The 13,669-nt window shown below is 38.9% G+C and overlaps 1 protein-coding gene across 1 annotated transcript in view; it reads left to right on the top strand.

The window, feature by feature from the left end:
* The window catches only part of EPAS1 (endothelial PAS domain protein 1), a 36,828-nt gene extending 26,717 nt beyond the window's left edge, over positions 1-10,111 (top strand). The window contains exons 7-15 of the mRNA XM_026845645.1: positions 916-1,063; positions 1,823-2,031; positions 2,352-2,539; positions 3,372-3,482; positions 5,204-5,688; positions 6,793-6,916; positions 7,003-7,120; positions 7,640-7,810; positions 8,469-10,111. Of these exons, the coding sequence (XP_026701446.1) occupies positions 916-1,063; positions 1,823-2,031; positions 2,352-2,539; positions 3,372-3,482; positions 5,204-5,688; positions 6,793-6,916; positions 7,003-7,120; positions 7,640-7,810; positions 8,469-8,620 (1,706 nt within the window). The 3' untranslated portion in view covers positions 8,621-10,111. The remainder of the gene's footprint in view (positions 1-915; positions 1,064-1,822; positions 2,032-2,351; positions 2,540-3,371; positions 3,483-5,203; positions 5,689-6,792; positions 6,917-7,002; positions 7,121-7,639; positions 7,811-8,468) is intronic.
* Positions 10,112-13,669: the final 3,558 nt, after the last annotated feature.

The raw sequence follows: 13,669 nt of genomic DNA, 5'->3' as shown, positions 1-13,669 counted from the left end.
GGGGGGGAGAGGCAGATTTCACCATTCAAACATCTAGAGCAAGTTTTAAACCCAAGTTGTACTATTGTCAGTTTATTGCTTGAGAAACACAGCCCAGTCCAAAAAAACATTTTGAGTTAAACATTATTTGATTTGTCACATGGGTCTTGGTTCCTAGGCTGCTAATTGCAGAGGAACAACACAGTTCAAGCAGAGAGAGAAATCTAATAGTTCAGCTTTACTTTTTCTTCTAGGCAAACCAGTCCCAATTACCGTCCTTAATTTTGATACTTTTTAGAGTGATATTAATTCTTCAGCCTCTCAACACCAGTGCTGTTCTAGTGCCACTTTCACTTTTATTTGTGGTGTTGATGTCTCCAGCCCCTAACTCTTACGGTTTAAATCTATAACTATCTCTTTTTATACTTTAAGATCTTTAAATTTTTTTGTGAGTATAGCTTTTAAGTCATCTGACTGTTTGACTTAACCATCACCTAAATAAGGAAACCATTAAATAGTTTCCTAGATAAATTCACTTTTCTACAGATCAGCTTGGGAGCCCAAACTGAGGCACTTCTAGAACAGGGACTCTCAATAAACATGTAGCCAGCAGGCATTATTTTGGGGGCAGGTGGGATCTTATATTGAATTTTTTAAATCCCACACTCTGATCTGAATATTCAGACCATAGACCATCTTAGGAGCTCAAATGCCAGAACTCAAAATTCCTGTCTTGAGCGGAAACTTCAAATGAACACCCACTTTTATATTTAAAATGGCTGCATTTTCCCAAAGTTAAACAACCTTGCTAACAAATGTATTAGTGCAGTTTTTTTGTAATGAAAACTCAGAGGCAGGTTTATTTAAAACAAATGTTACGTATTGTGTGTTCATGTCCTGCTGCATTATTTATATCTCTCTGCCCTCTTTTCTCAGTGTGTACAAAAGGTCAAGTAGTGACGGGCCAGTACCGTATGCTTGCCAAGCACGGTGGATACGTATGGCTGGAGACTCAGGGAACGGTGATTTACAATACGCGCAACCTACAGCCTCAGTGTATCGTCTGTGTCAACTATGTGCTGAGGTAAGTTGTACAGGACAGAAAAATCACGTCTGGATTCATGTGCTGGAAGAAATGCAATAATCAGAGGAACTTTTGAAGGGTCTATTTATTCAGTGTTGTTATTCTGAAATCAGTTTAGTCATGTTTGTTCAGTCTTGTTTATTAATGTTAGACATCAATGAAAAATGTGACATGCCCGTTCCCATACATGCTGTTGAAATACACCACAGCCTTTCTCTTCTGCAGAGTGGCTGCCGTGCTGATACAACAGAGTATAAAGCCTGCACTGAAGATTTTATTGTGTAACACAACTGCTAATGTGTTTTGGTTTTCTAATGCTGTGACAGACAGATAAAATTAAGTAGTAATTGTACTTTATGTTGCTAGGATAAGCTGTTTACCACCTCAAAACTCCAATCAGGAGTTTCGCCTCTGTTTGGCAAAACTCAAGTATTTTTGGTCCGAGATGGGGCCAAAGTAGGAAATACTCATTTGAGTGATAGTCTGGGTCATTACAGCCTCGACTACATCCCTTTAAAAAGCAGAGCAACAAAGGCCTGAGCATTCCCACAGAAGTCCTGACCACACTCTCTGCGTCATCTGAGATGGTGGTGCTCAGCAACGCTGGAACCATGCCTCGCCTGTCGAGAGCCTGGCGTGCAACCCAGAGACTCCAAAATGCTTGTACGGGCCCCAGAGTTAGAGAGTTTATACTGCCTACATTACCTGCATCTTTTTTTTTTTAGAGTGCAAAATGCCTAAAACCTATTTTCTTGTTAGTGAAATTGAGAAGAACGATGTTGTGTTCTCCATGGACCAAACAGAATCGCTCTTCAAGCCTCACCTGCTGACAATGAGCACTGCCTATGAGAGCGGCATCCCCGGGACAGAGAAGAGCAACTTCTTGTTTACTAAGTTAAAGGAGGAACCAGAGGAACTTGCTCAGCTGGCACCAACACCTGGCGATGCTATTATTTCCCTGGATTTTGGTTAGTGTTTGTATAAATAATTTTTGTGCAACAAAGAACCATGTGTGAGCCTACATTTAGAAACTTAATAGACAAGGTCTGTTTGCTGTGTGTACAATTTGGGAGTAATGGCTGTAAGAGCCCATGTGCTCACACCAGTGGAAAATTTCTGTGAATGAGAGCAGAATCAGGCTTTCTTGCTGACTAAACAACATAAAGTCTGTGCCAACTTATTGTCATGGCAACTAGGAGCAGTGTTTACTTTTAGTGAATAGCTGCAATTATATCATAACACAGCACAAGCTAAAAGCATTTATTAATATTGTTAAAACTCCATCCAGGGACACAGAAGTTTGAGGAAGCCCCTGCCTTCACCGGTGCTGTTTTGACACCAAACAAAGCATGGCCAGTAGAAGTGAAAAGCCACGCTGCTCAAGGCGAAACACTGACAATACCATCCTTTACGATGCCTCAGATTGCACCTGGCAGCAGCACTCCAAGTGCAAGCAGCAACAGTAGCTGTTCTACGGTAAGAAAGGCTTTAAGAAAAATGTATGTTATGTTTTGTATGTAAGCCCCATCAATATATATGTACATGATGTTTTTATGTTAGCAGTCCTGTATCATTGTTTATTAACAAGGCCCAATAAGCATCAATATTAAGCATCAGTAGCAAAAACATCAAATGGAAACTATAGCCTGCCTTTACATTGCACTCCTAATTTTCTCCCAGCTGTCCCTCAATAATTACTATAACCTATAAAACAACTACTAGAAGAACATGCTACCACCATTCATGGATTTAGCCTTAAGAAGCCAATGTAAAACAGCGCAGTTGCTAGCAACGTTGCCCCAGCCCCATCCTCTTTCTTTTTGTTAACTGGAAACTATAGCCTTTAGACTCAGGCTTTTGAGAGCAGCTCCATGGAGTTCCCTGCTGAAAGAATGAACGTGTTTTCAGGGTGTTGTCCCCAAGACCTAGAGCCACTCTTAGCTGGCCTTTAATAGAGGATGTCCAACCCTAAGAAAGGCTTTGAGGTATTGCTAAGCATCTCCCTTTTTGAAAAAAGTCTGTCATAGTGTACATTTCATGTTCCTGGTCTAAGATGACAAAAAAACATTTAAACCAAGAAGACATTTAGGTTCCTGTATTGGGTGCCTATGTTTTGCAGTGACAAGTAATCTTGTGTTGGAGAAGAACATGATAGAAGCAGACAGTTTTGGTTCTGAGGGCACTATATATACAGTCTGACCATTTGCTTTTCATAGGAAAGAATTGAATAGTACAGTATAAATGGCACAATGCTAAGCCAGTACTGTGGTTGTCTTGCTGCTTATACCAAATTCTTATTTCTGTGCAGCCAAGCAGCCCAGAAGATTATTACAGTTCTGTGGATGAAGATTTTAAGATTGAGGTGATTGAAAAACTTTTTGCCATGGACACAGAATCAAAAAGTCAGTGTACCTCCCAGGTAAGGATCTAGTATCTCTTTCAAAAGCCACTGCTAGTAGGTAGTACAGACGCATGCTGTAGGTGCAGATACCGTGATAGAACATGCAAACTGCATTTGCACATATACACCAAAGTTTTGATGCACAACACTAACAAAAACACGCGCTTTCAAAATGTAAAAGTAAAATGTAAAGGGTGTAAATTTCTCTCTCTAACGCTCTGAAGCAAGTGCTTTAGGGTGTCACTGTGGCAGCACTCCTAAAAAGAAAGAAATCAGCAGACAGCTTTCAGAATTTGGAAGATTCTGTAGACTGGATAAGGAATACAGGCAGCAGCAATTTATTTTTTTTAAATCTGATCTGATGACTAGTGAGTAAACATCCTTTCTAGAACAAAATATAAACAAACTAATTCTTGGAAAATGTCAAAATGAGAAAGGAATGCCCCTCATAGCACATATCTCCTTTAACTGCAAAATTAAAACTGTCATTTTGGATATATTCTTCTTGTCTTACTTCTTGGAATATTTCAGAGAGATGTGATAGTTGATTGCACATAAAGTAACATAGTCTCCATCTCCTGCATTCTAATCAGGGTGTAAGTGTGGGAATTCCCTTTATAAATAACTCTCTTATTCCTCCACTATTATAACACCGCTTCAAGTGAGCTAGTGAATAAAAGGTGTAGGCCTGATTGAACCCACCTCGCTTGAGATACTTAATTGAAATGCCTTTGTTAAGAACTTATACTTCTTTATAATTAAGAGAAAGGAACAGGAATTGCTGGCTGGCAGCTCAGACCTTACGCTCATTTCCTTCTATTAATCCTACAGAAAGTTTAGGGTGACTGGGGTCCAAATGAGGTGCCTCAGTTTGTCAGTGCAATTTTCAGACTGGGGTCTGTAGGCTGTAGTCCATGTCCTGAAGAAATTTCATCTAAGTCTGGACATAGAAACAGCAATGAAAGAAATAGAAAGAGTGAACAGGTAGGAGGAAAATGTGGATCAGGATCAAACTCAGTGCAAGATTTGACACGTGCAAACTTCAGATTTGCCAGATTCAGCATTTGCTTGGTCAGGTGTGTCCCACCACATCAACATCTTGGTGAGGAAAATGAGTGTTAGAAAAAGTGTCCCTGTCATGAGCTGACTGGTGGGCAAACACTGATTTCCCTCTCTGTTCAGCTCTGGTTAAACTCCAAAACAAATTAATTTAAATATGATTAGTCCTCTAAAGGGGGAAAAAAACCCCAAAAAGTGCAGTAGTGTCCTTCCAACTACATTTTTAAAACATTTCGCTTTTTTTGACACATTTTTTTTTATGTAGCTGGATTATGAGACAGCTGAGGTTTCTATTTTAGCATGAAAAAGCCTGAAGTTGAACTACATGCCACGTGTTGTAGTCTTGGCAGACAAGATATTCAAAGTGTAATAAAACAAGATCTACTTCAGACCACACTGATATTGCAGGCTGTGTGGAAGTGGATTTAGCAAATACTGCTTATCTGAGAGGTTTTTTTCTTATGTTTATTGTCTTACTTTGCTGATGATGATATAATGAACATGTGTGCTAGTCATAGAAATAAGACATACTTAAATAGGAGCTGGCCAGTTTCATGTAGGTAAATTTGGCATACAGTGAGTTATTTTCTTTTTAGCTTCACATCTACTGGTATTCCGTATCACACTAACTCCCACACACTGATTAACTTCTAGTTTCTTTATGAACTTACTTTATGCAGACTGACTTCAATGAACTGGACCTTGAAACCTTGGCTCCTTACATTCCTATGGATGGAGAAGATTTCCAGCTCAGCCCAATCTGCCAGGAAGAACATCCTCTCTCTGAAAGTGCACAAAATACCCAGCAGAGTCTAAGTAGCATGAGTACCATCTTCCAACCCCTCGCTTCTGCTTCACAGAATCAGTTCCTCCCAGAGAAATATTGCCCACAGCTATCAAATAAAAACATTAACCCTGGTCATGGGTCCCTGTCATCAGTGTTCTTCAAAAATATGAGTAGGTCATCGTTGCCACCATACCATGACCAAGCCAGTACTCCCCTGTCTTCAATGGGAGGAAGACCAAACACCCAGTGGCCACCTGATCCCCCATTAGAATATGTTCCTGCTAAATGGAGACTCATGGATAAATACTCAGGATCCCTATCAAGTTCCCCCTCAGGGCCACCAGTACATTCTCCAAACATGTCCATATATAAAAAAAGGTAAGAGTTTTTGAGTTATAACTATGTATTTTACTCAAAAAAATATTTGGGGGGATGAGGGGAGTCATAATCTTGAAAAATTCTTTTTCCCAGTTCAGCTGGAATGGTTGTTTTGATAAGCATCAGACTGCATCTCTGGGGAAATTAGTGTGGTGCTCTCCCAGTGGCAGTCAGTCTGGTGGAAGCAGAAGTGGGCTAATTTGTCATTGCCTGTAAGAATGCATGAATGGATTTCCTGCTGGCCAGGTAAAAATTATACCCCAGTAATTTTGCAAAGCCTGCTTGACTTTATGCAGTTTAAGAAAAATACTGAAAAGGCTTACTGGCCCAGCAGTAAGCTGGGACCCATGCATACTTTCTTACCTCACATACATTTTTTGCACAACAGAAAATAGGGGAGAGGAAGAGATGACAGTACATTTATTGTTGGCATATGTAAATACTACAACTAAGATTTAAAATTACAGGCTTTTCTTCTACAACCCTTCCTCACCTTGTTCACTTTCTTACGTATGTGAACAGTATGTGATGAGATGTAGATCAGAGTCTACAGTCCTCGAAGTTGCCTATCATAGCTAGAAGTTTCTCTGTAGCTCCTGGGTCTTCAGTGTTGGTCATGCTAAAACATTCAGGAAGTACACAAAATAGCAGTGGTCATTTTAAAATATGAAGCTGTGCAGTTTGCCTGCATTTTGCTTTCTTGGTCGCAGAAATACCAGAGTCTGCATATGCATCTGGAAAGAGAGGTTTGTCCCCAAACAGTAACCTGTGTGTTCATATTTAGTATGCAAAGGAAGGGGACCGGTGTGGCTCTCAACATCCTATCCTTAAAAATCTCATGACATTTTTATGTCTGTCTGGAGATCCCTAGAGGCTGTTTATGCTAGACTTCCATTACTCTTTGATCCCAAAAGTCAAAAGTTTCCAAACCTTGTGGTATGACTAACAAAAGGAAATAGAAACATTTGACGTTTGAGGTCTGACCACTGTCATGTGTCAAAAGACACCTTAAAATTTTTTAAATGAAAGAAGAATCTGTATAGAAGAACAAAATGGTTTCTATTTGCCTCCCTGCTCACTCATCCAGAGATCTTTTCTCTACAGGTCCCTGGATGCTTTTGGGCAACGAGGCATAGATGTAAACCCATCAAGACTTGCTCTGTCTAACAGTTTGAAACTGAAGCGACAACTGGACTATGAAGAACAAGCGTTGCGACAGCCGAGTGGGGTAATCATAAGAAATGCATCCCCTTCACAACTTTGGACTCACCATGGGCAGTGTAATTATTTGTTTTGCTTTTCTTCACATTCTAGGGAGATCCATCTGTCATTAACCCATCTCACCTAATGTGGAAAAGAATGAAATTTCTCAAAGGGGACAACTGTTCCTTGATTACAGAAAAGAAGTCTCTCAGCACAAGTGTTCTTAATGGTAAGACAAAAGAAAGAGGTTTTGCAATGTTACATATTGAAACAGAATTTTAAGACAGGTTAAAATGAAACAGGCTCTTTTAATATGAAATGTAAATAAGGTCTGTAAATATTACACTAAGCTAGAAGTAAAAAGATCAGGTTGTATCACCAAGAGCTGAACAATTTAAGGTACGTTTGATAACTACCAGATAGTTGGTTTCATGTATGTTCACACTCTTGCTTTGGAGGTAACAGAGATCAGCTTAATGGGGATGCATTTACCTCATGCTGGTCCAGGGTGTAGACATCTCAGAGCTAGAACTGATACCTTCTCTCTACGACACTGTGTTTTCTTATACAAGCATATTTTGGGTGCAATACTACTTCTAGAGCTAGTGCTGTTTGTGGACTTCCTTTGTGACAAGATGCCTATGCCATGTGATCGTCATGCTGAGGAGCAACTTTGCTTTGAATTAGTATTACCTACTATAATTATTACACTGGATTAATTAAACTATTTTCCTACTATGTAAATTAGATGAATTTGTCTGTAACTCGAGAGGTCTGAGCCAACCAATGAATCAACAGCAGCAGCAACAATCCCCCTGTGGCAGTCCCGGTGAGAATTTGAAAGCAGGAGGCTTTCCCCCCCCGTTTTACAGTTCCCATCATCAGGCCTATACTGTCCAGCCAGCTTATAAAGCATCAGGTAAGAGCTGCCAAATACACAAAGTGGAAAATGTGGTATTTGCTTCCAATACTAATTCCATGAAAGAAGAAAATTGGTTCTCTTGTTTAGTGTGAAGCTTTAATGTTTACATTTATAATACATGAGGAAAAAATATTTTTGCTCTTCATTTCAATTAATACCTTTTTACCTTAGTCATCCTCCATCCATACTCTTGTGATGGATTTGATTAAATTGTACTGAACAACTTCACTGCATCATTGATATGGGAGGTTTATAGGTTAGAGTCTTAACATGTGCCTTCTAAATGTTAAAATAAGTAATTAAAAGGGGACGTGTATACATCTATATGTCCCCTTTAATATATAAGGGGAGTGGGTGTCAATTTAGAAACTGTTGTCTACTACAGCTTTCTTCATCTGCACCAATATAATTTTTCTCAGAACAATTTAAAGTGGAGGGTGGACGTGAAAAACTGCATGTGTCCATGTGACACAACAGTTAAAGCAGAGTGATGCATAGGCTTGCTCTGAAACCCATAACTGCTGGTGGTTTGAGGCATGTTGATGTAAACACAAAATGAAATTGTAACTGGTATAAACGGAAAAGGGAGGAGAGGAGAAGAGACCTCTGACTCTCTGGTCTCAGCACCATGACTGACTTGGCTAATTTCTTCCAGGTATGACCAGTCGCCTGCTGGGGCCCTCCTTTGAACCCTACTTGTTACCAGAATTGACGAGATATGACTGTGAGGTGAACGTCCCTGTTTTGGGCAGTTCTACGCTTCTGCAGGGCAGTGAACTGCTCAGAGCACTAGACCAGGCAACCTGAGCAATCCTGCAATATTCCGTGGCCTATACTGTTCAAAACAGCTTCAGTTTTTAAATATATTTTTGCAAGTAGACAATTTCTAATACCAGTACACTTTTACAGGATTTTACTTAGATATTGAACCTGTCCACGTTACCAAATAGTGGCCTTTTGAAGTTACTCACTTTATTATTCTTACTAAAGAAATACATCTACTGTATTTTCTGTATTGCAATTAAAGTGTTGCTTAGAGAGTTTGATTACCCTCCCCTTATCTCATTACCTATAATTTATACACTGAAATTTGCTTCAAATTTCATGCTAATAAAAAGCTGTGGTATAAATGCCTCATCATGTGATACTTTGGCTGCAGTACTGCAAAGATTTATTTTTATTGCCAAAGATGAATGAAACAAATGAGATCTCCAACCACAGTTTTTTGTCGATCTGCCAAATTGAAATCCTTTAAGTCTTTCTGTTTTCCAGCATTTATTGTATTGTAACTTTAATAACTTTTGGAAAAGCATAATAAAGAAAAATCCCAGCCTTCTTCCTTCCCACCCCTTTCATTTTTACAGACTTTGTTGAAAGAAATGTGAATGGTGAACTGCAGTGTTTGTGGGTATCTGTGAAAGTTGCACGCTGTAAGCTTTTTTTCCTCAGAAGCAAGCCATGTTCTCAGCTGCCTTAACCTGGCTTAGCTCTACTGTCAAGGGAGTCCTACAGATTTACCCCAGTGGAGGATTTAGACCTGTGTTTTTGCTTGTGTTGAGGTTTCTTGTTTTGTTCTTTGTGGTTTCCTTTATTTTTTTTACACAAAACAGATTTTTTTCTTTTTTAATTTCTCTCTGGGTCAGTTAATCATCTCTTGGTACTTTTGCTATATCTAGGACACAACAACTTTAAGAGCCATTTCTGCTACAGCTAGTAATATTTGTTATGGTGTTGCTGATACTTCAGGAATCTGACCAGCATCCAGCACTAACATCTCTGATTAATGTTACCCTTTTTCATTTCATATGCTAGCTAGCAATATAATTGCAAAATTGAATTGTTAAAACTAAAAGTTAAAGTAATATTTCCCAGTATATTAAGCTAACTCAGTTATAAGTAGACACAAAGAATTAAGGATTGTGTAGTAAGTAATAAAAGGCAGGTAAGCAGTTCTGACCTTAAAATACATACAGACCTAGATATATGTTGGGATATATAATCTTGTTTCCTCCACTGGTATAAATCATCACAGCTTCATTGAAGAAAATGCAACTGAGGCCATGTACAAAAGATAACAAAGATATCATCTTTTGAGACTTCTGATTCTGCTGAAGCCTGGTTTATAAAATTGCTTTATACCATGCACTGACACTTGCAGAGAGGGAGCCTTGGATTCACAGAGCACTTCAGATTTCCCTGTGAGTCTTAACAACACATACTTAGAAAAGCTGAAGATCTTTTGTTATTGGTACATAATGTAAAAAAATATGGTAGTCCTATCTTTCAAGAGTTTATTACCAAAAATAATCTGCAACTACAGTGAAGTTATTACTGTGTGAAAAAAATATATTGTAAGCATCAAAATCTGACAACAACTGGCAATCCAGATTTGACAAATTTGCAGTAGCAAGGACTTAAAGGCTTCAAGGATTAAAGACACTTGAATACTGCTCTTCTGTTTCTTATTTGTGTAGTTTCAGCATTAAAAATGTTATACCCTAACAGTTTACTAAAAACACTCTGAAAAAATATTCCATGTCTTAATATTAATCATACTTTTTATTATAATTATTTCATAATCTATATTGCTGAATTCTTATTGACAATATTATAACTGTATGGGAACTTTAACTTGATAAGGAAATGTATTTTGACACTGATACCTTATTAAAAGTATACTGATCCTAAATTGTTTGTGACTCATTTGCTATGAATTTGTTATTTGTTGTATCATTGTAAAACAAAAGTATTTATTAAATTATTTATAGAAAATAAAGGTTTGCATTGATCTTTGAAGAATGAAAGAACAAAGAAAGAAGTTATCCATATTTGAGAGCTCGGAATTAGCCTGTCAAAGGTCTGTACCACCAACCTCTTTGTAGAGTTTACCCAGCTTTCCTCAAATGGAGAATTAATGCCCTGCAGACCACCGGTGTGAAACATGTCCTGGTGTTCAGACTGTTGCTTCCATTTCAAAAGTGTCTTTATGTCCGGGGAGCTGAGGGTGCCTCTTGTCATGCCACTCTTTTTTTTTTTTAAAAAAAAAAAAAAAAGAGAGAGAGAAAAAGGAGAGAGAGAGAAAACAAAATTAAATTGACATTATAGAGGCTGAATTTCCACAGCTCCCTATTTTTTTGTGGCAGTAGTATAAGCCATCATATTCTAGCAGTCCTGACAAGCCCATAAATAAATGGGCTTTCCCTGAGACAAGCCTCTGCCTCACCCATCCAGTCCTTTATCCCAATGCTGCTCTTAAACGTGCCAATCCTTTTCCATACAGAAATTGCCAGTTTTACCTATGTAATAACACTGATCACGCTGTAGGAGGACAGACACATTAAGAAATTCATTTCCAATGAAGTACTTAAATGGTACTGTGCGGAACCTGTTGGAGTTTAACCCGTCTGATAACTGCCTTTGAAATGTGCAGTGCCCACACAGACACTTCCTCTGAAGAACCTGCTCAAGTGGGCTATCATCACCTTTGCAGGTGTAGAAAGTAACTCCTTCCTTCTAAACCTGTTGTAATTAAGAGTGACCACACAACACGGGGCAGTGAAGAGCTAATGGTGGTACCCGCCCTGTTACCCACCCATTGATCTTCAGGGCACTTGGACAAAGACTAACAGCATGTCAGATCCTAACCCAACTGAGGGTTAAAATAAAGCCAATCATCTCTTAAATAGAGATTAACATGTTTAGATCAATTTCTAACTTTTAATGGTTGTAATCAGTAACTGCCAATACAAAATAGTGCTGCCAGGCATTATTTTTTCAGGTGTCCAAACCTAGCTTATTGTTAGCACTCCCCTTCTGAAGAGCTTCCAGCATTCACCAGTCTCCTATTCAAGTAGCTTAAGGAACATACTAGTAGTGCCTTGAGCTTTTTTTTTTTTTTTTTAAACATACTACAGCTAAACACTTCTTACATTAGTGAGTTTTAGTGTTTTTCCCTTGCATATAATGAATGTCCTGGACAGCTAAGCTCTGACATTTACATACCTGAAAAACCCAAACCCTGGCCAGAAACATAATACGTAGATTGCATCAATAACAAAGTTCTGCTGAACAGGAATTTATTACAGTGTTTTAAAATCTTTGATTTTCCACCCACCACCACCACCCCCCCCCAGTAGGCCAGAAGAAATGTTTAAAATTAAATGTACATCATCTTTCACTGCCTAAAAGCACCATTTCTTGGCATCAGATCTTGTATCACTAACAACATAGTGCTCATCCCAACTATGTTCTTCAGCACTCACCACATACTACTGAAAAATAGGGCAGTTTTGCCAAGCTCTCATGACTTGTACTGGTCTCAGTCTTTGGCTGATTTTCAGGTCTATCATATTTTTAAAATGATCAAGCCAGCGTTTCTCCTAGACCATAGATTTCATGCATGTAAGTTTCACACTGTTTATCGAACAAATAGCAATAACAAAATACTACAGGAAAGTCTCAATATCCTGGTATATATATTGTGATTACTAATAAAACTACAAAAAAAGCCCAGATAACTTGGAGCAAAGTCTAAATATCTCAGTTGAGGCACCAGCTCCTAAATTATACTGAGATCTTTGGACTGTAGGTGATTCATCATGCTTGCTTACAGCAGTAGGCAGAGCACAGGAAAACACTTGCTCTAAACACACAGCTGCTCCAGTTCTAGATAGAGAAGGTTTCATCTGCTACTTCTCCCTGAGGAGCTTCATAAAGCTATTTACAGACATGCCAGATTTTTTTAATTTTTTTTTTTTTTCAAGAGCTACAGCAGAAAAATGGAAATATCCACCTACATTTAAATAAACAGCATTATTTTCTTCTTTCCCCCTCCAACTCTCTTACTATAGACTTCTCAAGAGAGGAAGAAGCAATTTCTAAGAAAAAAGACAATCCTTAACAATATTTTCTTAGGACAACAGAATCTGTCACCTGTCCCTGTTCTGCTCCCTTAGCGCAAGCCAATACAGCACAACAGTGGCTTTTCCATTATCTGGGGGTGCACATGAGCTCACCCTCACCGACAGGGAAGGCAGGCGTGGACTCCAATTCCTTGTTGTTGCTTTTCTTAGACAACTGAAGCTACAAAAGCACCATAGGAAGGCTGTAGCAACTGGTATGTACCCCATTTTTGGGTGTTCACATTAAAAATGGTTTGAAATAAAAACAAACAAACAAACAAACAAAACCACACCACAAGAAACAAACCAAAACCCTTAGCTACTCAGTTTGGAAACACCACTGACATTTCATCTGAAATCCAGCCTGCAAGCTTTGTCAGCTTGTGATGCACCGTAGGTCTCACATGGAACATTTTCCCTGAAAAAGTCCTAAATTCCTGTAATCAAGGAGTTACTTAATTCTCTTTAGTCACACCTCTAAGTTACTAACACGCTTGAGATGTCCAATTAGGGAACTGAAGCACATGCATGAACCTGGATTGCAAAGACTACCTGCAAGCCAGCCGGCACCAGCGACTACTGCCTTTGACAGTGGTAGAAAGGACTTCTTAGACTTGGGTCACATCTCAAAAAACCCAACTCCCCTAAACTCCCCACTTTAAAAGCCTGTGTTTAGATCTTAGAATTACAGATAAATCTGGCAAGACAGATCCTCAAAGCCACCAGCACCAGAAAAACAAGAGTGAACCGCTCTCCAAGTATACTTTTTAAAATTAAATGATTTTTAAACTAATGATTCAGGGTCTAACTGGTGGTCATTGAAGCACTGGCACTTTGCAAGAAAAAGTGTGTTATGTCAACAGCTCTAGTGACTGTCTCCCCACAGCGCTAGCAAAGGCCAACAGACAGCAAACTCTTGTGGCAGAAGAAACCCACCTGAAGCGTTGCCTCCTCC

The sequence above is a fragment of the Athene cunicularia genome (assembly GCF_003259725.1).
Source record: "Athene cunicularia isolate RWA chromosome 3 unlocalized genomic scaffold, athCun1 chr3_part1, whole genome shotgun sequence".
Taxonomy (NCBI): Eukaryota; Metazoa; Chordata; class Aves; order Strigiformes; family Strigidae; genus Athene; species Athene cunicularia.
This window is presented reverse-complemented; position numbering and strand designations above follow the sequence as displayed.